Source organism: Rhea americana, unplaced genomic scaffold (assembly GCF_003343005.1).
Source record: "Rhea americana isolate MKP2758 unplaced genomic scaffold, rheAme1 scaffold_47, whole genome shotgun sequence".
NCBI classification, from domain to species: Eukaryota; Metazoa; Chordata; class Aves; order Rheiformes; family Rheidae; genus Rhea; species Rhea americana.
Window position 1 is genome coordinate 5,434,033 of NW_028186612.1, and position 26,288 is coordinate 5,460,320.

Below are 26,288 nucleotides of genomic sequence, written 5' to 3' on the forward strand. Positions count from 1 at the left end.
TCTGAGGAACAGAATCACCCCGTAAGAAGCTGCTTTATTTCTGTCAATAATTCCCATTGACGTCATGCAGAATTTCTGCAAATTAGTCCTCCAGAGCAAAGCCCTCTGGAGGTCAGCAGGGGCTTTGCCGTTGGCCTCTGTGGGGTCAAGCCGTCATCCCATGTAGCCAGATTGTCTGTGGAAGACTCGACACAGTAGCAAAAGGCTGAGATAACAAATCTCCGGAAAGTCTCATTTTTGGTTCACTGTGTCAGCTTCTGGAAATGCCTTCTGTGCTGTAGGTTCTGCTGCAGAAGCTTTGATGTGGCATGTTTTTCCATTCCTCTGGCAAAGCCATCTAAGTAGTGAAAAGACAGTATGTAATAGCCACTAGCTTTAAGCATGAAATGAGACAAGATACAGGAGATCGAGATATGCAAAAGCGTATTTTTGCCACCTCCTCAGGAAAGGTCCAAGCCAGAATCAGCAATCACTACTGAAAATCCACCTCTCATCTCTCTCTGAAGATGATTTGTAGAAGAAGATTGCTGTAGCCTCTAGTTGGGACAAAAAATACCCAGTGAAAAAAGGAAGACAAGTTCTCTTTCTGTTTCCAGTAAAGAAGAACATATTCCTAGGGTAAACTGCATAGAGGATTGTCCGCACCCTCCCTTTCTTAACAGAGGCAGGAATACTTCTGCCAGTACAGGATAGCCACCTCTCCCATCAGCCTTTTGGCCTCTCAGAAAGAAAACAACTTCATAAATAAAWGTAAAATTAAAAGCAGAGAGAAGTGACCCATGAAAAATAAAAATATAAGTTTGTAAATTATGTCTGTTCTGATATCTCTRTGCAACATGCATGGAAATAAGTGGACCGTGCATAACTGTGGACAGTGCTGTACTGTATGTAGATTATATAATGATTGCCAAATTGTTAATTGAGTGAACTGCAGTGTCAARATAGTGAGATGGGGGATTAATGATATCTTGAAATCTTACAAGCAGAGCAATTATTTTGTTACTATCTCCTCACTACARATTATACAATAGCTTGTCTGAGATGGCCACCTCAACATAAAAAAAAAATTATCCCAAATTGGATGGGATTCAGTCCTGCTTTAGGATGTCAAGATTGKGCAAACACAAGATTAACTCTTGAATTTAGTTACCTGCCTGATTTATGATATGACGGTGTGAAGTGGCAGCATAGGCCAGTCTGTACCTGAAAACCCTAACTTTAGCATCTCCATTGCAGAAGGTGCTTGCTCTGCATGCCTCGGCAACAGGATYATGAGTGAGATAATAAAAAGCTTTTAAATAATGTCTAGGAAGGCTCTTTGACCAGGATGGGGAGAAGAGCAGCTGWTGCTATAGGCAAAATCACCATGAGTCGCACAGCAACCAGCCTTTTGGAYAGGTCATGTCTTCTGGACAGTATAAAAGCAAAGCGCTGGATAAAGCTATCAGTGAGAAAATGAGGTTTCATCTGTTTTCTGTTGAAGAGGCCTGGAGAAATCTCTGTTAGTCACTTGTTCCTGCTTCAGCGGTGRTAGGTCACATAAAAGGACCTGAGTTCCTTAAAGAAAGTTTGGAGGCCTGAAGGTTTCTTGACTGATTGAAGCTAACGTGAGCCCACATTTTCACTGAGGGCACCAGAGACAAGGCTGAAGGCACTGTCCAGACTTCATGAATAATGCCAGGAGCTGCAGCATAGCCCAGGATTAGAGGTGGTGGCTCGCAGAGCAGTTTTCCCATGCTCGGGGCAATCAGACTCAGGCAGACCCTTTATGTCGCAGTGTATCTCCAGGCCCCTTTATATTTCCTCGATCAAAATCCTTCGGCCTTCCTCAAAACCAAGGTGTTCTCAGGCCAGGTCTTGTCCAAACTTGAATAAGCTGCTTATACTGAGCTAGATAAATTCAGTGGCTGGTCAAGACTGCCAATCCTCAGCAGTTATTAACGAGCAGGGATACCTCCATCAGAGTCATTATYGCTGAGGGGTATGAGATGTGTATTTAATACAGCAGCAGATTCAGCTCTGAATTGATCACTGCCTCCAGCATCACAACCGCATTTTCCATTCTGGATCAGTTGGTCAGTGCACCAGTTTTATGAGAAAAACATTTTTCTCGGGGCTAACATTATTTGAAAATGTAAAAGGCTAATAGCCACAGCACAGAAGCCTCGTAGCTTTTGGCCATTGCTCAGTCTTGCTTTTCCCATCGTAATGCCCCTGCTCCTTGCTTCCATCTCAGAAACTCTAGTTCTATCTTGAATGCACTTTTCCTATGGTCTGACAAAGTGGACTGTGGTTTTGCTCAGTGGACATAGCCCACGAATACCACAGGTAGCTCTTTTGTCCTTCCCTGTCATTACAATAAGCTCTGGATTTGGCCCACTGTTGCCACCCAAARATTCTGGCCCAGCAACCCCACTACTGGCATAGGTCTTCACATCGCACCAGGTGTCTACCCAGCTCTCCCCTCTCCTTTTTGAAAGGCTAGCCTATGTTCCTAAGTATCAGCAGCACATTAAATATTTGCCATAAAACAATTGCWAAAAGCCCTCTTCTCTTTCAAAGCAAATGCAATCTCTTTGCCTTCTCTAGTCCCTTGTTAGCCTTTAGGCCCTTGCACTTGTCAGTGCCTAAATCAGTATGTGCTCGGGGCARCTTTGTCTCAGAGGGCAATAAATGCCACTCACGTGGTGCAATCTTGCTTTGGAAGTYACAGGCCTGATTCCTATGGGGAAGGGAGACATTCACACCCATGCAGAGGGAGTGCAAAATGCTCCATGACCAGCAAGACAAGTACTTTGCACTCATTTTGCACRTGTGTAAGTATCCATCTAAAGTGCAAAATAATTGAAATCAAGTTCAAGGTTGCCTCTACATTTGTGAGAAACAGCCTTCCTCATGTACTTTAGGACATTACTTTAGTACAGTGTGATAAGTTTGATTTTTCCCAGTCTTACTAGCTCAGCACCTTTAAGGATTCTGCATAAAGGGCAAGCTTCTCCCATCTAACATGGGCGTCTCATACCCATTAAGATGCCTGTGGCTGTGCCAAAGATGGGCACAGCACTGAYGGAAATGATACAGGACCTATAGGAAACCCCCATCCTCCTAGACCAACGGCTGGAGGACGGACAGAATACCTGACAGTGCCTAAAACAACACTGGAAGCCTACGTTTAAACTGCTTAATCTTGTCAGGTGGCTGCTTTAGATTGTCCTCAGTTAAGCAGTCATCAGTTAATTAGACTAAATGTAAATGCTTACAACATAGATGGCTGGCCACACCAAGTCTATGGAGAGTTGGTCCATATAGTGGGCTTCAGGCATGATTCATCTCATCCTCAAATAAACTTCTAGAATAAGTGATGTGAAATTCTGTTATTGAGTATGATGAATTAAAGAGAAGCACAAAAGTGCTTGTTTGGGTAAAAGAGGCTCTCATTCCTCATCGGTTGGAGGCAGAACCAGTGTCTCAGCAGTTGATGACAGACTGCAGATGTTGAAGGGAAGGATCTTGAGGGGAAAAGCAAATAGCCTGTGTCTAATGCAGGGGAGGGAACTAAGAGGGGGAGCAGAGAAGGGCCACTTGGCTAGATGTGACAGCATCGCAGCTGAGGAAAACCACCTCTCTGCTGTATCTTGCGTGGACACAAGCAGTGTAAGCTGCTTGTAGAAAGGCAGCAAAACAGGTTCTTGTATATGAAATAGTGAAAGGGGAGAGAACAGAAAAAGTGGTGTTGTAATGCTGTTTCTCCTGCTGAAAATAGCTTTTCTAAACATAGCCTATATTAGTCTTTCAACACTGACATATTGTGGGGTCTGCTCTTTATGAGAAAACGCCTTCTAGTGAGCTGTTATAGCTCATCTCTACCTAGTGCCTGTCATCTAAACAGTAAAGCATCTTACATAAACAGGGATTTTTTTCACCATCATTATAACAGCAATTCTGAGGCTGCATTAGATAGATCAGGAAGGTAGAAACCCTATTACCAGGTGCTGCACGTTATAAAGAAGAGGAAGTCTCAATAGCCAGGCAAGACTGTTTTCCAAATGTGTCCCTGAGTTGCCTATCAAAGGGGATTCAAGGAGAGAACAACAGTGCAGTCAACAGCAAAACTGCTTCTCTCTTTGAAAAATCTAGCCTAGTTTAAACTTAGGTAATGGTATATCAGGCAGCAAGAGTGTACCATGAGTTACTTTGTAAGATAGGGGCCATCTCATGAGTTGCARGACATCTGCAGTAGCATGTCTTCAGCTAGGCTGAGCTCCCCAGGCTCTCTGCAATGTTGGTGGRGAAAGGGTACTTTTACAATACATCTGCTCTCCGTGTGGATGAGATAGATCACACTGTGGACTCTGTTGACTATACTGATTGTATCTCCACTGACTAGAAAGGAGGTCGTGGGTGCTAGCTTAGGAGAAGATGATGACTTCATAGGTATCAAGATTTAGAGTCCCACCTACAGGCACTAGCCTGTACCACTCTAGCCTGTGCTAATACAGCTTCATTGTAGGAACTCACTTGAGTTTGGTCTCAGATAGTGCATCCAAATCTGTTCCARAGCAGCAGAAACATTCCTGTGTTGCAGGAGATCCCAGGCTGCAATCCATTATTGCCACGTCCTCAAACCAATACATAAAAATATCTTTTCTGCAGGCAGAGCAAAAAGTGGCTAGGGTGGCAGCAACTGCTAAAATAGTCAGGTATCTCCCAGCACAGAGCTGTTCTGCTCTTGCTACCACCCACCTCAGGTGGTCTTTCTACCACCACTTTAGAGAAGGAGCTGCAGAAACCAGCTGTTGTCTGTGTGTGTGATTCATCTCTGGGCAGTTACAAGCCACAACTATATTAGAGAAGGAGTTAGGGTTAGGGTGTACCAAAAATATAATAGTTGCCACTGCTTGTGGAAAAAGTGGTGATATATTTGGTGATCCATATTTGGGATTTCTGCTGCCACAGAATTATGTTTAACACAGCTTCCTCTCTGTGACACTAGTAGCTCTACAAATTCAGTTTGGAAATGCCTACCTGATAGCCTCTTTTATGTGAAACTCACATGCACTTTTTGTCAGCAGCCTTTCCTTGTCCCTGACGTATTCCAGTTCCTCATGGTGTGCTCCAGCTTCATACTTCTGCTGTCATTTCAACACAACCRTCCAGGAAAGATTCCCCAAATTCAATCCTCCTGAAAAGTAAATCCACTTTTGGGGAGGGTGTGATTGAGATGCATCAAGATCGGTCCCTTAAATCTACCACTTCATCTGGGAGCTGCTGAATTAGGGCCATACTCTGCTGGGCACACTCACACCAGCAAATCCCCACTGGGTGCAGACACACAAAGCGGGCAAGCAGACTTTGGGTGGATGAGATGTGCCAGTGTCACACCACCCATACGCACATAATAGCGGAGAGGAGCAAAGAGCATGGGGAAGCCATAGGGACAAGCGGGCCCCTGTCAGCTCAGCTCTGTGTCACCTTCCCTCCCACGTAGTTAACTGTCTGCTCTGCCTCCACCTTCCCCCATCCCACCCTGCAGCAAGTTTCTGTTTGTGCCATCTGGCTCGCAGGAGGGAGCTGATGTGCATATAAATTGATTAGCAGGAGCACATGAGGATCCCCAGTGTGACATACTGGCGGGTGCTAGGGGAGGGTTGAATTAATTTTGAGTGATCGGTGGGGACAAGTCTCTCTCTCAAACATGTGGCACTGCGAAAACACTTTCTGTGCTTCTTTTTTAATCAGTGTGTTACATAGCAACTGTTTCCAGCAGGAGGGGAGAGCAGGGAGAAATGTGAGCTTGTCAGGGGTGCAAATCGATAGTGCTCTAAACTCAGTGTAATGCACGTGCACAGACCAAGGAAGCAACCCAGTATGCAGGGAGCTGGTTAAGGAGCACCACAAGTCAGACTGATGCCCTTGCCCCAGCCCTTGCTCTTGACCCAAGGAGACTCACTGAAGTCAATGAGGCTGTTGCCAACTCATCATCTCACAGATGCTTAGGCAGCAGCAGTGCAACCAATGTCTTCCAGAGAAACATTTTCTGGAGGAGCAGAAGCTGTTGCTAGAGGAAGCAGGCCTTGCACACACAAGGCTCCCGTGTGTACAGGTCCAGCTGTGGCTGCATTTGGGTATATCAGGTGCTAGTGCAATGGCCAGCACTAGTGTATCTCTTTGGGCAGCTGATTTCCACCTTAGAGTTACTTGGCTCCTGAAAGTCAGAGGTAAATTTCCCATCCATTACTTTTTTTCCTTTCTAAGCTGACCGTTCCCATTAACTGCAAAATGTCCCATTTCTGTGCTGCAGTGAAATCTTCACACAGCAGGTTATTGTGTTTAATTATTCATTCTCTGAGGAAAAATAATCCTCCTTCCCCTTTCAAATCTGTTCCTTCTAAGACAATCAAATCTCTCCATACTCATTAGTGTTCACTCTGCTTTTCCTCTTTACCTTTTATTTTTTTAAAAAATACGATATTAGCCTTTTTTTAACCATGCCTCTAGAATTCTTGGCCTTCTTCAAACCCCTGTCTCCAAACCCCTTTAGTTTTTACCATATCTACTGGGCCATAAGGTGATCAGAACTGACCTTGCTTTCAAGAGCTACTTCATACAGGTTTTTGGAATTTTTTTTTTTATCCCCTGGGAAGTCTGTCTGTTTAAGTCAGAGCCTTCATTGCTTCAGGTTCAGAGGTCTTGGCAATACTAGCAGGCAGTGCCATTGGGAATCAAAGGGGCTTGGAAATGTGTCTCTGGACCAGTGCARCGAGGGAAGTCTTCCCTTTATCAGCCTGCCTCAGGGCACATTGTACATGTTGAATTTGTGCATAGAACAATTTGTGTAGGGACTCAATTTGTGCACATTTTCTTTTTCCCTCTGGAGGCTGGTATCTATAAGGAATCTGAAGGTACTCATGTATCAGAAAGTKCATTGTGGTCCCCTAGAAGGGAAGGGATGCCCAGGTTGCTCAGGGTGTCGTTCATCACGATGCTGACTTCAGTGGTAAAACCAGCTTAAGAAATCCCCACTTTTACTCTCCATTGCTTGTTTTCTCCTCTCTGGTGCCTACCACCTCCATTGTGCTGAACCAAGGGCTCGTGGGCTGCACGTAAACTAGCTCACTGAATTGATGTCAGCTTAAAGTAGCAACTTTTTGGATGGTTCTTCTGAACCAGTGCAGTGGTTTATTTCAAATCTCGGCCCCACGCACCATTGCACTGGCACAGCAGAGAGGCTGGTATCTGCACATCACGGCAGGGCCTCCTAGCATCAGCTTTGCCACTGAGGCAGCTTCCCATAGATGTACATCCCAAATCCACAGCAAGCAGCACCATGCTGATGGGGATCATAGTTCAGCGTATCAGCCTGTCACCACTCAGCAGGATTTCCATGCCTGAATGTGTCACTAGGCTACCTAAACGGCATCCTGACCGGAGCTGGCTCACTCAAGCAGGCACGCTGCGCACACCATGCAGGAGTTAGCRCACGTCGAGCAAGCCAGATGCTCCTTGCGTCCAGCAAGCTAGAGAGGCCTTTTGGCTTTCTATGGGAGGAGGTCATGCCGTACAAAATACAGATCCTTCAAAAAACAATCCCAAAGTTACATGGAGTTGTCTCCTCCATCRGTGTTTTACTGTGATTGACGTGTTTACGATGGAAATGCTCTGTAATTCACTGCTGTTAATTTCTTCTYTTGCAGATTGGCTGCAAAGCTATGATGGTTTTCTTTCAGTACTGCGTTATGGCCAACTTCTTCTGGCTGCTTGTGGAAGGCTTGTATCTTCACACCCTGTTGGTCATCTCCTTCTTTTCAGAGAGAAAATACTTTTGGTGGTACATCTTGATTGGCTGGGGTACGCATCTTCTCAAACCTGAATGCCAGGAGGCGATCCTGACAGGCATTTTTAACAGCAGTTTAAGGTGGTGAGAATGGGGATTTTTGGACAAWCACCAGGAGACTCTGTCCAGGCTGTAAACTGTCTGACTCCGAGCCACACTCAGCTGCTAGGTTAGGGCCTTCAAAACCACATTCATATTCTTCCAGCTAGCTGGACAGGTGTCCCGAACTCAGTGTCATGCATGGGCCTTAAATTTAAGTGTGGATCCCAGAGCAAAGCTGGACTCCTCGATTAAGCCCTTCCAAAAGACACTGTAATCCCTCACTCTCTCCCCGCATTCAATCTAGTTGTCCATGGAGATCCCATTGCCTCTGTGCTGATGTTGATAACCTTCTGCTTACTGCATTCGTGATTTCTCCATCTTTAATGTGAATCCACTCTCGCACACAAACAACATAAAATAAGACAAAATGAAACTGCACAAAGCTGCCCACAGCTGAAATGCTAATTTATGCAAATTAATCCTACCAGGCCAGCTTTTCTTCTTCCTCCCAAGAGAAATCTCTTTTCCCCTTTAAGCTTTTTAGCTTAAGGTTTATATATAAACAAGCAAAATGGCTCTCTGTTCCACATTCTTAATAGTTGAAACCAGGAAATAATTAGAGCGGGAAATAATCTTGRGAAGTTAAAAAAGCATTTGTGTCATGCACGGGGGTATGCCTGGACTCAGGATTTGATCAACTAGCCATAGAGTAACTTCCATCAAAAGTGACAGAAGTTACGCTTGGGTTCACACTGCTGAACAGGGATCGTTCTCTGTGCTATAATCATGTGAAGAGGTGAAGTTAGCAGGCTTAGTTTCAGATGCATTTAATCAGGTCAGATCTTTAAATCCACCTTGCTCCTTGCTCACAGGTACTCTTTCTCTCAGGAAAAGTAGAGCTGGAAGATTTTAAAGAAATATTTGCAGAGCTACTGATTTTAAATCAAAGGAAATCTCTTGCACTTATAAGTATATGGACAACTCTTACAAATACTATAGACCTCTTTCGAAATTCTGAGGTTGTTTGGATGAGGAAGAACAATTTAAATAAAGGACTGGTGCTTGAAGGAACTTTYGGCATTTAGTTCATCCATCATTTGCAAGAGCTTCAGTGGTGGATCTGAAATGAATCATGCAAGAACTGATGTTTTGCACACCCTCATTGCAGTTCTTACTGTTGCATTACCTTTGCACTCAGAAATCACAACAGATAACACGAAATACTGTGAGTAACACAGAACAAAGAGAATTTTCCTTCCTGGAGCATTTCCTATCTAAACGTAATCAAAAACAACAGACAGAGCTAGAAAAAAAAGGATAGTACAAGTACATAACATGACTGCCCTAGTCAGGCAGTAGATCATGGAGAGAGGGGCAGAAATAGATTCATCTGACCAAGTACAGACATCTAGTCGCTCCAGGCTCCCATTATAGTTAGTGGAGATACAGTCAATACAATCAAAGTGGTCCAAGAAGTATTTCTTGTCCTAAAACAMACATCTAAATTAGTTCAGAATTGTGTCTTAGAAGTACATACRTCTCTCCACTGATACTACAGAGAGCTTGCAGTGACTGGCTTAGATGCAGATGTTGCATACTGTAGATGTCTCAAGTGAGATGGGATGACACCTATTCCTTGTGTCTCATCATCATCAGGTTTTTGTAGGCATTGCAGCAGAAGGATAAATCAGGTAGGGAACAGTTTACAGGAAACTCATCTTACGTGGTCAGTGAGAGAGAAAGGCAACATGTTGATTGGCATGTGAGCACTGAAGACCTGATGTACACCATTAAGGGAAGCCACCATCTCAGTCATTCTGGAGAGATGGTGGTGATGGGGAAGAGCAGCCTTGAAAACATGGATAATGATTTGTGAAAGTAAYACCACGTCTTCTCTTGCCAGGTGCCCCTTCTGTGTTCATCACCGCATGGACTGTTGTCAGGATTTACTATTTCGATGTTGGGTAAGCCTATGGACTCCATTCTCATTCCTTTATAACTGATGCATCTTCGGGGAAGGCCAAGAAAAGCCCTGCAGGTTGAGGAACCCTGTCATCTGCTGCAGCTTCCTTCCTAACCTAACCCCAAGGATGGTCAGAGTACAGTCAAAGCATTCCCCCRCCTCCAAGGCCCAGGAAACGCTCCCAGGCATCCCTGAAGACATGTTCTTTATCTGAACTTAGGCGAGTCGCTTAACATCTTTGTTTCCCAGTCTGGTTGTCAGGATATTTGCAGGGTTTAGTGAACAGACCCTGGCTAAAATCACGAGTGGGCTGTGGGATGTTAGCAAAGATATTGTTTGGATTATGGGATATTAGGAGGATATGTCAAATATATTAACCAAAATTAACYTACATTGTTGTTACTGGAGTTACCTTGTGGATTTATTTAGTTAGATGAGTTTCACCAAAATGATTTCACACTCCTGGAAGAACACTTTAGAAGTTGAAAATGTGGGGTTTGTTTCTAAATATCAATGTTTTTCTTAGGTAACTCCTCTGATACTAAAGTGAATGGGGAATGAGGCATACATTTCCCAGAGCAGGAAGGATGCTGACAAGTCTTGCACTGATATATTCATTAGCACAATCAGCATATGCTCCAGTGCACCTGACAGGGGAATAGCCTCACGCTAGCAAAGCTCTTCTGCCCCCCATCCACGTCATGTGTGGAAGGGCCTTGGGAACTTCCTGCTGGACAGATTCCTACTGACCCTTCCCCTTTGCTGAGCAAGAGCAAGGCAACCATCAGAAACATGAGTGTCATTAGCACTACTGTCAGCTCAGTAGCACGGATTTCATTTCACACCACCCACTTGGGCTGACAGATGCCAATCCTGATACTACTGCAGTAACACATTTCATTTTCCCTTGCTGCCCTGSTAATATCTTCATTGCGATCTTATTTGGACAGGAGAATAGAAAACAGACCTCTCTGGGCAGGCTCATCGTTCTGGGAAAGTAAAATGAAGGCCACGTGCTACCATTAGGGTTGGTGGCATTTCCTACCAGTCCTTTGTTGCTGGATTTAGGGAGGTGCTTTGTGGCTTATAGTGTGCAATAAAACTGATGAGCTTTGGACCCTTCTCTAATTAAAGAGTTCTTATAAAGGTGTCTGCAACAGCAGAGAAATCACTGGATGTTGCATATGGTCCCACTTGGTCTTACAGTCCTACATAGCAAAGATACCAGCTGAGCAGCTGCCCCACGCTCTGAGCTGTGCTTTGCATCCTGCAGAAATGGCCCTGTGTAGGCTAGTGCAGTGGAAAGTGAATAAACATCCAATAGCCCTCCCACAAAAAAAACCACTAAAAAACTCCTTTTTCTTCTTCCTCAAATGTGTCTTTGGATCTGTTCTTCATCTTCTTTAACCTAACAGCTGCTTTTGATACTTTATGTAAGAAGCAGATAATTGCAGCTAACTAAATGGGGCAGATATTAGAAGAACCCAAGGATATATGCAAATAAATAGGAGCTGATCCTCCTATCCTCCCTTATGCTTTCACTCAAGCAGTCAGACTAGAGTAATTTGAAAGGCATTTATGGAAAAAAAAAAACCACTCTGGAGAATAACAGAATCAGGTGCTCATTATGTACTCACTGTGCATACCCTTCCTTCTTGCATTTACAGCATATGGTTCACTCCATTTTCTCCCTTGCATTCTCTCTCTCCAAATGTGTCCTGATTTGTCCTTATTTCAGGGAGAGAAGCAGCTCAGATTTCACATTGTGTTTTTGGTGTATAGTCATGCTAACACATTTCCTGAGGGCTACTGACTTCTTTTATGGTTTCACKCTTTCTACATGAAGAAAGCCTTATTTACTCCAYTAATAAATAGCCTCTGTAATGAGAYAGACATCTGTATTTAACCACTCTGGCTRCTCTGGTTTTAGTATATATTAGTATATATTCCCATTCAGCTCCAGCAAGTCATATTAAAACTAGCATTTTCCTGGGGCTTTAAAGCTCTACTTTTTTGTGCAAAGTAWATCAGGGTGTGAAATTACAGGATATGCTAATCCCTAATGTAGATTTTTTTTCTTTTTTGCATAATTAAACTGCCTACATAGAGAAATTACAGGAAATTAATCCAGATTAAATAAAAGCCTAATTATGTAGGATTAGTTAAACTGTAGTATACTCCTATTTAAACATTCTAACTCCAAATTAAAGTGACCTTTATTCAGACTGCCTGAATTCATTTGGAAAATGAAGTACACTAGATATAATTAGGACCACTTGAATTCTAAATGAAAGGGTAGCATAGACCTGACTAAATACAAACATCTATATTTGAGCAATTCATTCTAGTCTCCATTTATAGCTAGTGGAGAGCTGGTCAGTGTAGCCTACGGTGTGTAATTCTTTTCATCCTAAAGTCAAAGCCTAAAATCGACCGTTATTTGCACTGTCAGAATTTAAAGTTAGATGAGGTGAATCCAGAGCAAACTGTCTACAACAGGTTCCATTAATCTATTTCAAACATGAATGCAGATCAATTTTCATGAATGTTCTCCTAAAAATGAGCTTTCAGTCACTTGATAGTTGTGAGGTCCATAGACGAATGTATTCCAAGTAATAGTCATCGTTTTCAGTTTATTCCTGTTCTGTCATTCACATGTTGGCTTTAAAACATGTTTCCAAATTACTTAGGTGAGTGCCGTGGTTTTCAGACTGTCACAAGCTGATCATTTCTCTCTGGGAGATGCATTCCTCATTTTTGAATAACCCGTAGTCCACTGTACGCTCTTCCTTCTAGTAGACCTCAGCATAGGGCAAAGTGAATCTCTGTCCTCTCACATATTCACACTGACATTAGCATTTCTGRCCAATGCTACTGCCCAAATTGCCAGTCTCATCCAAGGGTGAAGGAGGATGTAGGATTATAGCTGGGGTAAGTGCTACCTACCAGTCCTCAAAGCAACAGCAAAGCRAGTCTTCAGCCCTTCGCAATTCATGCACACCAGGTATAGTCCTCTTTACATAACCTAGCAGATCTATCTTTTGCAATCAGGGAAAAACAAATTCTTAAGAAGATTATAGCTACTTGTTTGCTTTACTTGATATTTTAAGCTCCTTTTTTCTTTTTTTTTTTTAGGTGCTGGGAAGAAATAATGGAATCTCCATTCTGGTGGATCATTAAAACGCCTATTTTGGTGTCTATTTTGGTAAAGTATCAGTACATTCTTCTAGCTGAAAAGTCCTCTTTAATATTAAATGGTATGGGAGGTGGGGCTTGAGAATTATTCTGTAAAAGCCACCTGCAGACGCAGGAAAAGTCCATGGAAAAAGTGTTGACAGATAACATCCCATTAAATACTGAAGGTCTGTCTCAATTTGAGGAAGCTCATCCTCTGAATAAACATCTTTATCTTTAAGCACTGATTATGGAAAGAGTTTGAATTATTGAGCAACCAAAGTGGAACTCATTTCGTTTAACCCTGGACACCTCCATCTCAGCTAGTCACCCTGGTCACTCTGGTACGGTAGCCACAGGTGTGTTTAGCCAGTGGAGATCTAGGAATGTGATTATAGTTCCAGGAAAGGCACGTCTTCTCTAATGAACCAATGGATGTCTAAATTAGATCAGATGAATTGTGCCGTGAATGTTTTTGTTTCTCTGAGCTGACTGTGTGGAGAGCCCAGGGTGACTTGTTCAGTTGTAGATGTCAACAGTGCAAAGGAATAGGGGCTGAATCCCACCTTGAATTTGTGCCTGGCTAAAAAAAGTTTAGATTAATTCCCYCAATGCTAGCATCCAACACACAGTTGGATTCCAACTGTGTGTTTTAGAAGTAAGTTCTTGAGAGACTTGGCTAATTGCAAGAGAAATAAACGGAAGTGTTTGGCTCACTTCCCCAGAGATGAACAGTTCTGACCATAGGAACCACGACACTTCTGAGGAACTCTAAATGCTTCCACSCATATTGAATATTACTCATTTCCTCTGTCAGGTGTTGAGGCCAAACCTGAAATCAGATGAATTTAAGTTAAATGTAGCTTTGAGTTTTCTCAAATCAAAGGAATCGTGCGGAAGGGAAGAAAAATGAAAACAACAGAAATAAAACCRAATATATCTCTTTGAAACCTTTCCTTAGAAAAACATTCTCCTTACTCCACATGCATTATGCCTTTTACAAGAAAAACTTTCCTGTAGCATTTCTCATATAAGCATCCCAAAAAGAAACATTTTGAATAATTACTTCTAACTTTATTCACATTACTGAAAATATGTAGATTACACATCTCAAAATGCATATATCATCATAGAGAGCTATAGGTAACATTTTCCTGAGATAATCTTTTGGTAAAGAAATACACCCTATTGTCCTAGGCTGTGTTTTCGTCTGTCCAATAAATCATTTCTAAACAAAATCTACCCAGCAATATTGGATTTTCCATCCGCAGATATTATATAAATCTGTCACAAAGGAAGGACATGATAACAGCTATCAGATGCGTAGCAGGTTTCCGCAAGGAGGAGCTCAACATTTATCTCCATGTCCCCTGAATAAAGCATAGACTTCAACTGAAGCAAGACACATAGAGCTTAAACATTAGAAAAATGTTTCCAACCTAAATGTATTTAAGCACAGTGAAGAGATCAAGAGCCTTTGATCCTATTCTAGGGTGAGAAATAAACTAGACAACTGCTCCAGTTGCTTGACAGGCATATCTTCCATCATGCCGTGCTAAGGCTTTAGTAAACCTGTAATCCCACTCCATCTGACTCACTGCTGCCCCCTTTCTTTACGTGCCGAATGCTCGCTCTTGACTGCTGTGAGCTGATAAGGTATTTAACACATAGCAGGAACCTGGGAAGCAGCTCAAAACTTACCTTCAAGTACTACAGCCTGGGTGCTGTCAATGCTCATTAAACCCACTGATCCAGATAATTCTGTTCTGAACTGATGAATTTTACTTGCCATCGAGTCAGTGCGTCAAGTGCTTTTTTTAAGTAAATAAATATGAATAGAAACTAAAGTAAATGGCATGGGATGGATAAAATGCAATAATTACATTGTAGTCAAGAAATGCAATTAATTTACAGTCACTTGTAGCCTTTGAGCAAAGAAYAAATGTCTAAATGAGAGATATGCCTCAGTCTAGTTCATTCACTTGTTGTTCAGATAAATGTAGGAGCTGCTAAAGGAAAGTTTACAATCTGGTTTTTTTTTTAGGAAATAAATTAGCTAGTTAACACAATCCCTTCTAATCTTTAAATATCTAAAAATCAGAATCATTTGTGCATTCACTAACCATGAAAAGATTAAAAACAGAGGTCAAGTGTCAAACTAAATTAAATCCACAGAAGTCAATTATCACTTTTCTGCTGAATATCTTGCATGAATAACAGCCTGGTTCAGTGGATAGACCTTTAAATGTGGACAAATTTGCATTCAACTCATGCGATCTACTATGTGCCATTGAGAAGTTCCCATCCCTATGTCCACACCTTTGCTACAAATGAAGTTTAACATTGCCTGTGTATTTTAGTAGAGCACTTTGAGGGCTTTCTTTCAGTGAAAAGCACCATCTAAAAGTTAGATATYAGCTAGATTCCTCTGGGCTAGCCTGGTTTAATCTGGTAGGAGAGAAGGTTTTCCACTCTGTCATTATATCCTAAGGTCTGCAACTTGTCTCCAGAGGACGCATGCGTGGTAGCATCGAGTAGGGCCTGCTTGAGTAGATACTGCTTTGTGTTTTGGTTTGGTTTCTTTGGCTCACTGCCTCAGTCTTGACATGCTCAGCAGCAGGTCGCATGTCACCGTCTCCCGAGGGCTTTGACGTCCGCCGCTCCGCTCACTCCCAAGGCTCTTTTCCCACCCTGTCATCGGCGCACCCCCACGCAGCAGGACGTCGTGCATAGCTGTGCTCTATGGGTTTGACATCATCATACTTGGGATGTATGACACAAAGTCCCAAGCAGGCTGATGTCAGGCCCAAGCTGGCTGCCATCCTGTGTCGGTTTACTGTGTGCTCACAGAATGGGGGTTTCTGCTCATGGCTTTTTAACAACGGCTTGCTCCTTGGCAAAAAATATTGCAGTGAAAGGAAGCCCCTCCAACAACCAGCTCTTTTCACTCTAAAAAAATACTGTGGGAGAATAATTTGGGGTTTTTTCTCTCTCTCTATCTCCTTTCTCCCCATCCCCACAGGTGAACTTCATTCTCTTCATTTGCATTATCCGTATCCTAGTCCAGAAGTTGCATTCCCCGGATGTYGGGCACAATGAAACCAGCCAGTATTTGTAAGTCCTAGACTTTTTCAACCATATTCTATGACTTCAGGAAGCCTGTTTGGTTGGGCTGTTAGTTGGACCAAGGAGAATTTCATCTGTCTATATCTGACAGATTAGAATTGTGTATTTTTTAATGATTAAAGACAATCGGAAATCAGGAAATGGGACATCTGCTGAAATGGCTGGGCATGTTTTATGTCAGTTTGAACAGACAGGGCAAGAAGGCTTTCTCCTGGGATTAGCAATGAAGAAGTGAGTGCAATAGTAAAGATCATGAAAAATAAAAGAGGCTTTTCAGTTGTTGATTCAATATTTATTGGATTCTGAAGCCAGAGGGACTCTGATGGGGAACAAAGAGCAGCCATCTATGGCAAATTTACCTTAATCCTAAAGAAGACCCCTGAACTAGATCAGATGAATCCTGAAGTGTTTGGAGGGAGCTGTAAAGTTAGGTGTCTTGAAGGATATGAACTCAGTTCACGCTTCTGCAAAATGGAAGAATTAATTTCAATGTGGTCCTTAAACACTGACCAACCACAACACTGGGTCTTTCTCTCTAGTGATGGTAAATTTGCTCCCGGACATGGCATTCTSAAGTTTATGATGGGAAGTTCCAGTATTTGACCCTAACTTCTCCCTGCAGCAGCAAAACCAATTACTCTTTTTCCATCATCACTAACAAGCTGAGGTTGTTGGTCCCTGTGCTTTCTACCACATCCCTTTATGCATTTGCAGTTGGGCRTTGTATCTTCCTAGCCCAAGGACTGTGACAGCTTTGGCCAGGTGTATAAATTAAATCAGCATATTGAAATATGTTCTCATACTAAGCAGAGCTGTCAAAAGACTATCAGTCTTGACAATTGGCTCAATGAATGCATCTCCCTTGAAATGCTGCTGGCATGCACAGGAGGGGCTATGCCCTGATTATCTATGAGGTCGTGCTGAGCTTTGGGTTTAGGGCTGCTTCTCTTTACATTTTCCAGGGAAGTGGAAGCTGCCAGGAAATCTCTTTTTTGCCTTGTAAACAAACCTAGCATGGCAAGGTGGTAACAYGGTCTTCCCTGCTCTGGCTGCTAAGCAGGAGCCATTTCTGAAGCACAAGTGATCTTGACAACATCTTCAGTTTCTCACCATCCTCCTCCCTCTGGAAAAGCATCTCAGGTGGCACTAGGTGCATATACTTAGGCAAATGAATATTCCTGTCCTCCCTGCTGTTTAACCTTGGAGTCAATATTCTTTCCATTTGCTTTACAGTCTGAGGTGAAACATCCATTATCACTCACTACTTCTAATTCAAGTGCATTGTTAGACTTGATAGCTGAGATATCTGAGATGATTCCACTCTCAGAYTGTAACACACAAATTTAGATGTTTAAACATGAGCTGAGTCTAAATTGCCTTATAGTCATCCAGGGCTTGACTGAGGTGCCTGCACRTAGGCATCCAAAGCCATATGAGATGCCTTGGGATGTTTGAGATAATTACCTTGACCTGGCATATACGACACAGGGTCTATGGGAGCCTTGTAGCCTTATACAGTGGGAGTTGGCCATCAGCCAGGCTCCCCTAGGGCRTCTGAGAGGCTCCACTGGAGGCATTGACTGCCGTGGGACTCTRGACACCRTGACTGCCGTGGGACTCTAGACACCATACTCACYTGTACAATYAATGTTAAATGTCTCAATCTGAAGGCTGGGTCCCACCCAGGGGGGAGGAGTGTGGTCTTAAGTTTCTCATATTTCAACACCTCGCTTCAGACACATTTGAAGTTGAGACGTCCTAAAAATGCCATCAGGTATGAAATCTGCAATTTTAGGTATCAAATTCCTTTTACATATCACACTCTTAGTACCTGAAATGCTGCCRCTAGCTTCAGGGGTTTGGCCTGAATGACCCAAGGGGTCTTACTAAAAAACTGTTGCTAATGATGTATGTGAATTCCTCCTGCCAAATCTGGGATAGATATATTTTAATTTAACAACATCAGGGATTTCTCACTTACTTTCCTTTTCTCTTCTATTTCTTTCTTCCTTACATTGTTTATTTTTAAAAAATAACATGTTGACATGTTGACAGTATTGTTCGATTCCAACCCATTTCAGCTTAGCTGCAGGCTGGAAATTCAGGTGTGCTGCTGACTCACTYATTAATGCTACAGACACTGTGCTGGGCTTTAATGTTTTGGAAATTGTGAAAGGCTGTCTCCCAAAACAGTTTTCTGGAAATGACAGAGACTCGCAAAAGAATGGGACAGCAATACTTCAGGCAAATAGAAGGAGAAAACACCTTGTTTTCTGTAATAGAAATCTTGAGCAAAATTCATCTCATTCTATTCTGTACATGTTCATAAATCAATATTATCATCAGAGCTTTCTGGGCACCCTTCCTTTATGTGTTCAGGAGTACAGCTATCTTAAGGCTCATTCTTATCCACTCCCAAGGAGAGGAATAGGTTTAGTGCAGGCTAATAGAGGTGTATTTTCCCTAAATTACCTGTCACCATAAATCTGTCAGAGCGGGTAGATCTAAGAAGTGCACCTTGTGCTAGGAGTAGAAGCTAATGAGATTTTTGAGAACCCATGGCTTCCAACAGGCAGAATTAACCAGCTTTGGCCARTCTCCCAGACAGTTCTGCCACCTGCACAGTCAGTCTTTAGCCTGATGGAAGAAAGTACACCATGCTTGAGGAAGATAATTTTTGATAATATTCCTCATTCTGGGATTTCAGGAGGTCATGCCATAGGGACCGTGTCTTGAAGCCAACATGAGATATGAAACATAACTCAATATTCTGTGGAGCTCAGTTTCAGGAGCAAGAGACTAATTTGGTRTGTTGTGCAAATTGGAGGATAAGGTTCGTAATGTTTGGCTTGCAGGCCCTGTTCATTGCTTCAGTTCAGACAGGAGAGAGGAGAGCTGTAAATGGGGCTTTGCAGTTGTCTGCAGTGATAAAACAGAATTTTCTAATCACTCGAAGGTAGTAAATAGCATTGCTGTGAATATGTTACATGAAAGTAGCATTCCATTGAATCCCTTCAGGTTGGCTTTTTCCTGAAAGATTGGAGAGAAAGGAGAGGAGAGGTCCTTGCAAAGCCAGTGTTGGTGCTCACTGAGTTGTGATCTGCTTAGAAAATAATTTACTTTCTCATTTATCAGAAGCTGGGGGAAATCAGGGCTGGAGCTCTGAGATGTCTGGATCACACAGGCAAGTGCAGCTTCTGACAGTGAGGAATGTGGTACTCTGATTGATCACTCATGACAGTGACAGTCCTTGTCCTCCTGGGGACAGGACATCCTCTGGCGGAGGAGGACATCCAAGAGGATTCAGGTTTTGGATGCACTCACTATGAGAGATGAACCTGCTAGTGAGATACAATGTGAAAGGCAAATTATTGGGAAGTTTCTCAGCTTCCTAAAGGCATTGGTTTTGCCTGAARTAGGTTGCAGCTAGCTGCTTTCCAGCCACACTGTCGTTCAGGTTTTCCTCAGGGAACCACAGCCTCTAACCAATGCCATAATGACAGACTGTCTTTAGGCCAGGCCCGRGGAAAGCTTGAAAGGTCTGTTGAGAGATTCAGTGATGAACATCGTCTGCATAAAACTGGCACATTAGCCTTCTCAGCAGGCTTATACATATGGCAAATAAATTAAGATGGCCTGGGAGGACTGAGCCTGATGGGACTTTGGAGATAAAGGGTTGCAGATGGAAGAACAAGTACTTCTGATGTTCCAGCCTTAACTTCAATTCCTCTAGAAGCCTCTGGGAGAGGAAGACACATGAGGATGTGGGTGACCAAAGGAGCCAGAACCCCTTGAGACGTCCTAAAGTCTTTTATTTCATTTTATTTTTGTCAGCTAGATTTTAATAATGATTAGATTTAATAAATTATAATCTCTTCCTAATTAGACCCCTGATTACCTTGCCTGGTGCCGTTAAGCACTAATATGGTTCATCCCCCTCCTTTGGAGACATTCATTGTGTGATAGCCTGTCATTATTCTGAKCTAAACATACCATTGCTCTCCCAGAAGCTGTAATTTTCAGACATCCCGAGCAAACAAAGACAGTGCTAGATGATGATTTAGCTTGTAGAGATGAAAAAAGATCTCCAGTGGGAGGGGAAGAAAAGAGGAAGAGGGAAAGAAATACCTCCACTGAAGGTACTGGGAATAGAGTTTTTACATTTTATGTTGTCACTACATCTGAAATAACCAGCCATCTGCAGTCTGTGGGCCAAGGAGAAATAATACAGGGCTGATCATTATGCCTCCGCTGAAGGCACATGTATTTTTTGAGAGATGTTAACAAAGAGGGAAATGAGTTTGGGGGAATTCTTCTAGCACAGTCCTTGGTTAGTGTTAACCAGTGTAAGTTGACTGTGTCCCGCTGAGAATCTGGCTCCATATTTYATCACACCACAGCCCAGACCTGCAGAGGGATCTCTGACAGCTTAGCCTATGAGGAGCTTTACCCCCAAGCATTCCCAAGCCCTCCCGGTATGGGCAGCCTCCTGTCACTGTCTCACATTAGGAAGCTATTGAAAGGCCAGATGTTCCCAGGAGCTCAGTGTAAGYGCTCACATCTCCTAAAGGGAAACAAAGGCACTTACCTTGCATGATGCAGGCTACACCATTCTGATCTATCTGACCAGGTAATTGCCAAAGACATAGCAGAGCAAATGAAAGTTTCAGGGTTGCACAAAGCTGAGCTGCAGGTTTTCTCATCAGCTTGGCSTTTAGCATCTCTTCCTTCCTTTCTTTTATGGCTTATGTTTTTCTTTCCAACAGGAGACTGGCCAAGTCCACCTTGCTGCTGATCCCGCTCTTTGGCATTCATTACATCATGTTTGCTTTCTTCCCTGACAATTTCAAAGCAGAAGTTAAGCTTGTCTTTGAACTCGTGGTTGGGTCATTCCAGGTAAGCCATCCTTTGCACCGCCAGATAGTCACCAGGTCTATTGGCACAGGAAAATGTAACAAAAATGACAAGACAAATAAGAAAACGTGTAAGCTAGGGTTTTCCTAGACATGCCCAATAGTGCCCTTATACCTTTGGGGAAAAGGTTATTCATTACAAAGTGGCAGAGATGGGAGATTATTTTATATTTTGTCTCCTGCAGTTCCAGTGTGGAGAGTCTCTCTCCTCCTTTTAGGCAGCTAAAAAGAAGATATACCTCTATGAGCATCTGACATCATTCCTTTGAGAAATAAATGGACCTACTCAGAGCTGTTGTTTCAAGAACACCTCTCTGAATTGTCTTACACTYACTTCTTGCCCTTAGTGTTCACAACTGTAAGGTCTGGAGACAAGTTTTATTTCATTCTTTCAGTGAATGCTGAAAATGAGATGTCAGCATAGGTGAGCTATGAAAGGAACAGTGTAAGCCCTATACTGCACCAAAGGTTATTCATGCCAACAGCATGCAGGAAAGTTAAATCTAATATTCCATCTAGTTGTGTTTCATGGCCCAGGCTGAATGACCAAGTACCTCCCTTACTTAGAGCTGACTGTGGATGGCTTTAAACACTGATCTGGAGCAAGCTTTGAACTCACATCTGTGTAATATACCTTAGCTGATCTTCCCTTGCTCCTTTTATAGGCAAAATACAGTCATCGAGCTTCTCAGGGGCATCTCAGCAGGTCTGTGGCCACAYGCCCTTTGCCCAAGGTTGCAGTCAGGCCTGAGTTGTGATATCAGGGGATGTAACCTGTGAGTTGCTAAGAGCCTGTTCTTTCCCCCAGGGATTTGTGGTGGCTGTCCTGTACTGTTTCCTCAATGGGGAGGTAAGATCAACGAGGCTGTTTGTTAGGTTCATGTTTGCAACTAAGACAGAGTGAATGCTCATGGAGGGAGGATTGGGGAGTGTCCCGTTCCTGACATGACCGCAGGGGAAAAGCTTCCAAGTGAAATAACTCACTCCAGAAAATCAACTCAACTGTTTGCRTGACAGTTTCCAACACATTTAATGAACATGGTAGAACTTGTTTGCACACTTTAGTATCGGTACTGTTGAGCCCTTCTACTAATGAGACAGAAAACATCAGCAGAATTCCTATAACCCTCATCAGAAGGGAGCACCTTCAGCAAGGAAGGATAAAACTCATCCTCTAAGCCCTACCCGTCAGTGTCTCAGTGAATCCTCCACCTCATCCTTTTAAAACCTGAAGAATTTTGCCTTTAACRTTAAGGCCCAGAATCAAGCCCAATTCCAAGATGGAGGGTTTTTAGTGCAGTGATACATTTTTCTACTATGCCCAGCAGAAATTCGGTAGAGGTTCATTAAATCGATATCGCAAAGGCTACTGAGTAGGTGTCAGTGGCTCACAGCGTAGAGCCGCTGTCAGCTGGGGCRTATTCAGCTCAATAAACAGCACGGACAAGAAAGGAGCAGCTGTGATCTGGGTTTTTGTTCCAGCTTCCTGGGAAGATGAAGAGTGTCCAGAATCACAATTTGCTCTCTTAAAGCTCTGATGCTGCCTTCAGCCATGCTGAGGCCATGTGTACATCATGCAGTGAAATAGAGGGTCTATAATATCCCACTTCCAGCGGAGACCTTTGTCAGTGGGTTTGCAGGGAGCAGGGGAGTACCATGCAAATTTATCCAAGGTCCAAAACCCAAGCAGGCTTTGACATGACTTGTTAGCCACAAACCAGTGCCACGTGAACTTACTTTCGGCTCACAGGCATTGGTCTTGCCTTTTCCACATTTCCAGTCCTGGAGTTAGCATCAGTGGAGTTTTACTCTTCCTGTGCTTGCTGAACYCAGAGACCCTCAAGCACAGCTGCTGTATGTAATTCATACTATTAATTAAAACTTTGCACTGGAAGCCTACATGAGGGGACAAGATCTTTGGCCAAGTATGTTCGAGGAGTTGAATCTGGACAGTGTAAACTAGATGATGTATGTGAACCCCCTGAGCAGGAACAAGGAGCCTCTATCAAAGAAAAACACAGCTGTACCGATGGCTTTGCAAAGAACATGTAGTTAAATCATTTGTATTTAGATGCAAACAGGGCAGTGAAAAAAGCATAAAAGAGGTTGCATTGAAGTTCAGTAGTCTAGCACCTTCATTGTATCAGATAAGCAATTCACCATGCTTTTTTTTTTCTGCAGAAGCTGATGCACTTCTGCTCTGATAATTTACTGACTGAAGTGTCACGTCTCTTCTTTGTGGCTAAAAGTTCTTTCCAGATTATGTCGATTTAGTGATCTTTGTGAAATAATTCCTTAAAATATAAGTTGAATCTCAGAGTCCCATTTAATACCTTTTTCCTGCTCCAGGAAAGCACTCTTGATTGCTGAGGGAATTGCATTCAGTCACCCTGATCACCTTAACAGCCAAAGCTAAGCAGCAGCTTGACCCCTTAGTAAGTRGGTCTCCCACTGCTGCTCATACAATCTAGTTAGAGCAACAGAAAATATTCCCCCCTGCTAACTTGCTTGTCTTTCCATGCCTTAGGTCCAAGCTGAGCTCAAGCGAAAGTGGCGGAGGTGGCATCTGGAACGGTTCCTGGGTTCAGATATGAAGTATCACCACCCTTCCTTGGGCAGCAATGGCACCAACTTCAGCACCCAGATCTCTATGCTGACCAAGTGCTCACCAAAGACACGCCGGTGCTCTAGCTTCCAGGCTGAATTCTCTCTGGTGTGATGGGGAGAGACTTTCTGAGCACCAAGCATCCAAGAGAGAAAGAGAGGGAGAGGGATCCCTGAGAATCAGTGATATGATGACAAATCCGTGTCAAATGAAGTGCTCCACATGAGCCAACAGAGGACACAAAAATGGAAAAGCCACTGGCATCCAGACCAAGATCAGACAAACCAAGAGGCAGAGAAATTTTCTTCTCCCTCTTTTCAGACCTCTCACTCTATGTTGATGACCTCAGGGGTTGATAACTATGAGTAAAGGTCCTAGTCACTTGAGGAGAGCCTAGAAGGTCATGTTGTGTCATAAATAATGAAGTAAGGAGGGCAAAGGGAGCCTGAGTCCTTGACGGCTTTACCAGAACCAGCGTCTCCGAAACAGATAAATTGCACTTTTTTTCAAATGAGCCAGTAAAAGACAGAGGGAAGCAAGAAGTGGGGAAAAAATGCCAAATGTATGAATATGTATCACAGAGATAGAGTCGGGGACAGCAGGGAGCAGGMACAGAAAAAACAAGCGGGAAGGGGAGGGACGAGCACATGGCCCCTGGCCCCTTTTTACATTTGCAAAGAAGAAGCTACAGCACCAGGAAGGTGGATCAGAGGATATCCCAACATTGAGATAGTCTTCTGCTAATCGCCTGCCGTCCATCCTATCCTCGTTAGCAAAAGCTTTCCAAGCGCCTTGGGTATTCCTCTTGAAAAGCAGCTTGCTGAGAAGCAACAGCGCGAGTGCCCTTCTCTGCACTATATTCATGACATTGAATTTTATTTGGTTGGTTTCGTTGAACAGGMAGCTCTCAATTTGCCTGTATAAAATCCAGGTACAGATGACCAAAAGCAGAGCACGGCTGTGTTTTTCATTTTGTTTAAATTCACCTATAGATCTTGGTGCATTACCTTACCCAGGATCATTAGGGATCAGGGGAAAACAATTGGTCTGTAATTTGTTTGCACTTGCTTAACACACACTGCCGGGAAAGGGAGATACAGAACCCTGTAATCCTTAATTGAATCAGACCCACCATAAGGAGCCACTCTCCAGATGAAAAAATTAGCTTCACAGCAGCAAGTAAAATTGCTTTCATCAAAACAAGGTTGGCTCAGCACATAACTGGCACTCCAGGAGTCAGGAAGGAGTGAAGGAGCTATCAAATTGATTTCTGCTTCAGCTTTTTCAGGGAGCTTTCATCCTATGATGAAGGCACTGTTAGATCTTTAAAATGYGCATGTGCATCTTGCCTCTTTTCTAAAGGCTTATGAGTTTCCATATTGGGGCAATCCCTATTGGAAGCATGTACATAGATGTTGTTAAGWCCAAGGGAATCTTTCTTTTTCCTTTCTTTTCTTGGCAGAGGGGAGAAGGAGTGAGGTAAGGCTGAATTCTGCTCACAAGAGCCAGGCTGGCAGCTGGGGAGATCAAAGTCACCTGCTTGCGGCACTGCATAGGCAWCTCGCACTTAAAGACTCTGCCTTTGGCACAATCCCCGCAATCCCAAGCCCAGACAGAAGATAGAGAACACTAGGATGCTCGTGGTTTTTTTATACATATGTGTCCTGSCCAATTGGCTTGAGTGGGGCTACACCGTTTTTTCACCAAAGGGTGTGAAATCACTGCCCAGCCCAGGTATACACTTAATAATAGGGCTGCTGTCATCCTGTTATAACCTATATGAGCAGCGTCTGGATTGGCAAAGTAATGTGTGTGCATGGAAAGGAAGCTAGATTCCTCTTTCAGATTTTAGAGGTCTCAACTTGTCCACCAGGTACTTTCAGCAYGAAGACAGTTTCTTTCAAAATGAAGGGCATCTTATTGAAGGGAAAGACCTTTAACTTGGTAGGTTTGGGGTTTATTCTTCATTTTCTTTCTGTTTGTTTGTTTTCAGCGTCTGTGTTTTTCTACCAACAAATCACACAAAGCCCAGGAAAGCTGCAAAAAAMTGGGTATTAAGTTTCTTTCTCATTTCTGGGGGCTGTTGTACCAAGCCATATCCCACCCTGGAGTTACACTTGCTACTATCTGAGCTGCACATTGCCAAAGTATTTTCTCCACGTGTATGGACTGAGGACAGCACTGAAGGCTGAAGTCAGAAAAGGGCATGAGATACTCTGACACAACTGCAGTGAAGGGTAGGTAGACATGCACTCATTAGTTTTTAATGAGCTAGCTCAGATCCTTTCACAGTATAGTCATGGCTTCTCAGATTGCAGCTGCAAAACCTAAGATAGGTAGACAGTCATGCAGGTAGTCATGCTGAGCTCCACGCTCCTGGAGTTATGTGACTGTCTGGTCCGCAGCCTGGCCAGGTGCAAGCGATCTGTGTTGTGGCTACATTACACTGAAACCATGTTATTAGCAGTTAGAATACAACACTGACATGCCATGAGATCTTCAAAATACCTTCTTAGTGCTTTCTAACCCCACTATCCAGAGAAACCATGAGAATGCTTAAAATTCCCCCATGTTGCTTTTACAGAAGCCCTTATGCTCTGATACTCCCTGGAACAAGGTCTGCATCTAAAT

At 43.2% G+C, this 26,288-nt stretch overlaps 1 protein-coding gene across 1 annotated transcript in view; it reads left to right on the forward strand.

Moving 5' to 3' along the window:
• Positions 1 to 25,867, forward strand: part of LOC146589325 (vasoactive intestinal polypeptide receptor) — a 112,515-nt gene extending 86,648 nt beyond the window's left edge. The window contains exons 7-13 of the mRNA XM_085316503.1: positions 7,695 to 7,848; positions 9,780 to 9,840; positions 12,975 to 13,044; positions 16,036 to 16,127; positions 20,906 to 21,035; positions 21,861 to 21,902; positions 23,580 to 25,867. Coding sequence (XP_085172629.1) covers positions 7,695 to 7,848; positions 9,780 to 9,840; positions 12,975 to 13,044; positions 16,036 to 16,127; positions 20,906 to 21,035; positions 21,861 to 21,902; positions 23,580 to 23,771 — 741 coding nt within the window. The 3' untranslated portion in view covers positions 23,772 to 25,867. The remainder of the gene's footprint in view (positions 1 to 7,694; positions 7,849 to 9,779; positions 9,841 to 12,974; positions 13,045 to 16,035; positions 16,128 to 20,905; positions 21,036 to 21,860; positions 21,903 to 23,579) is intronic.
• Positions 25,868 to 26,288: the final 421 nt, after the last annotated feature.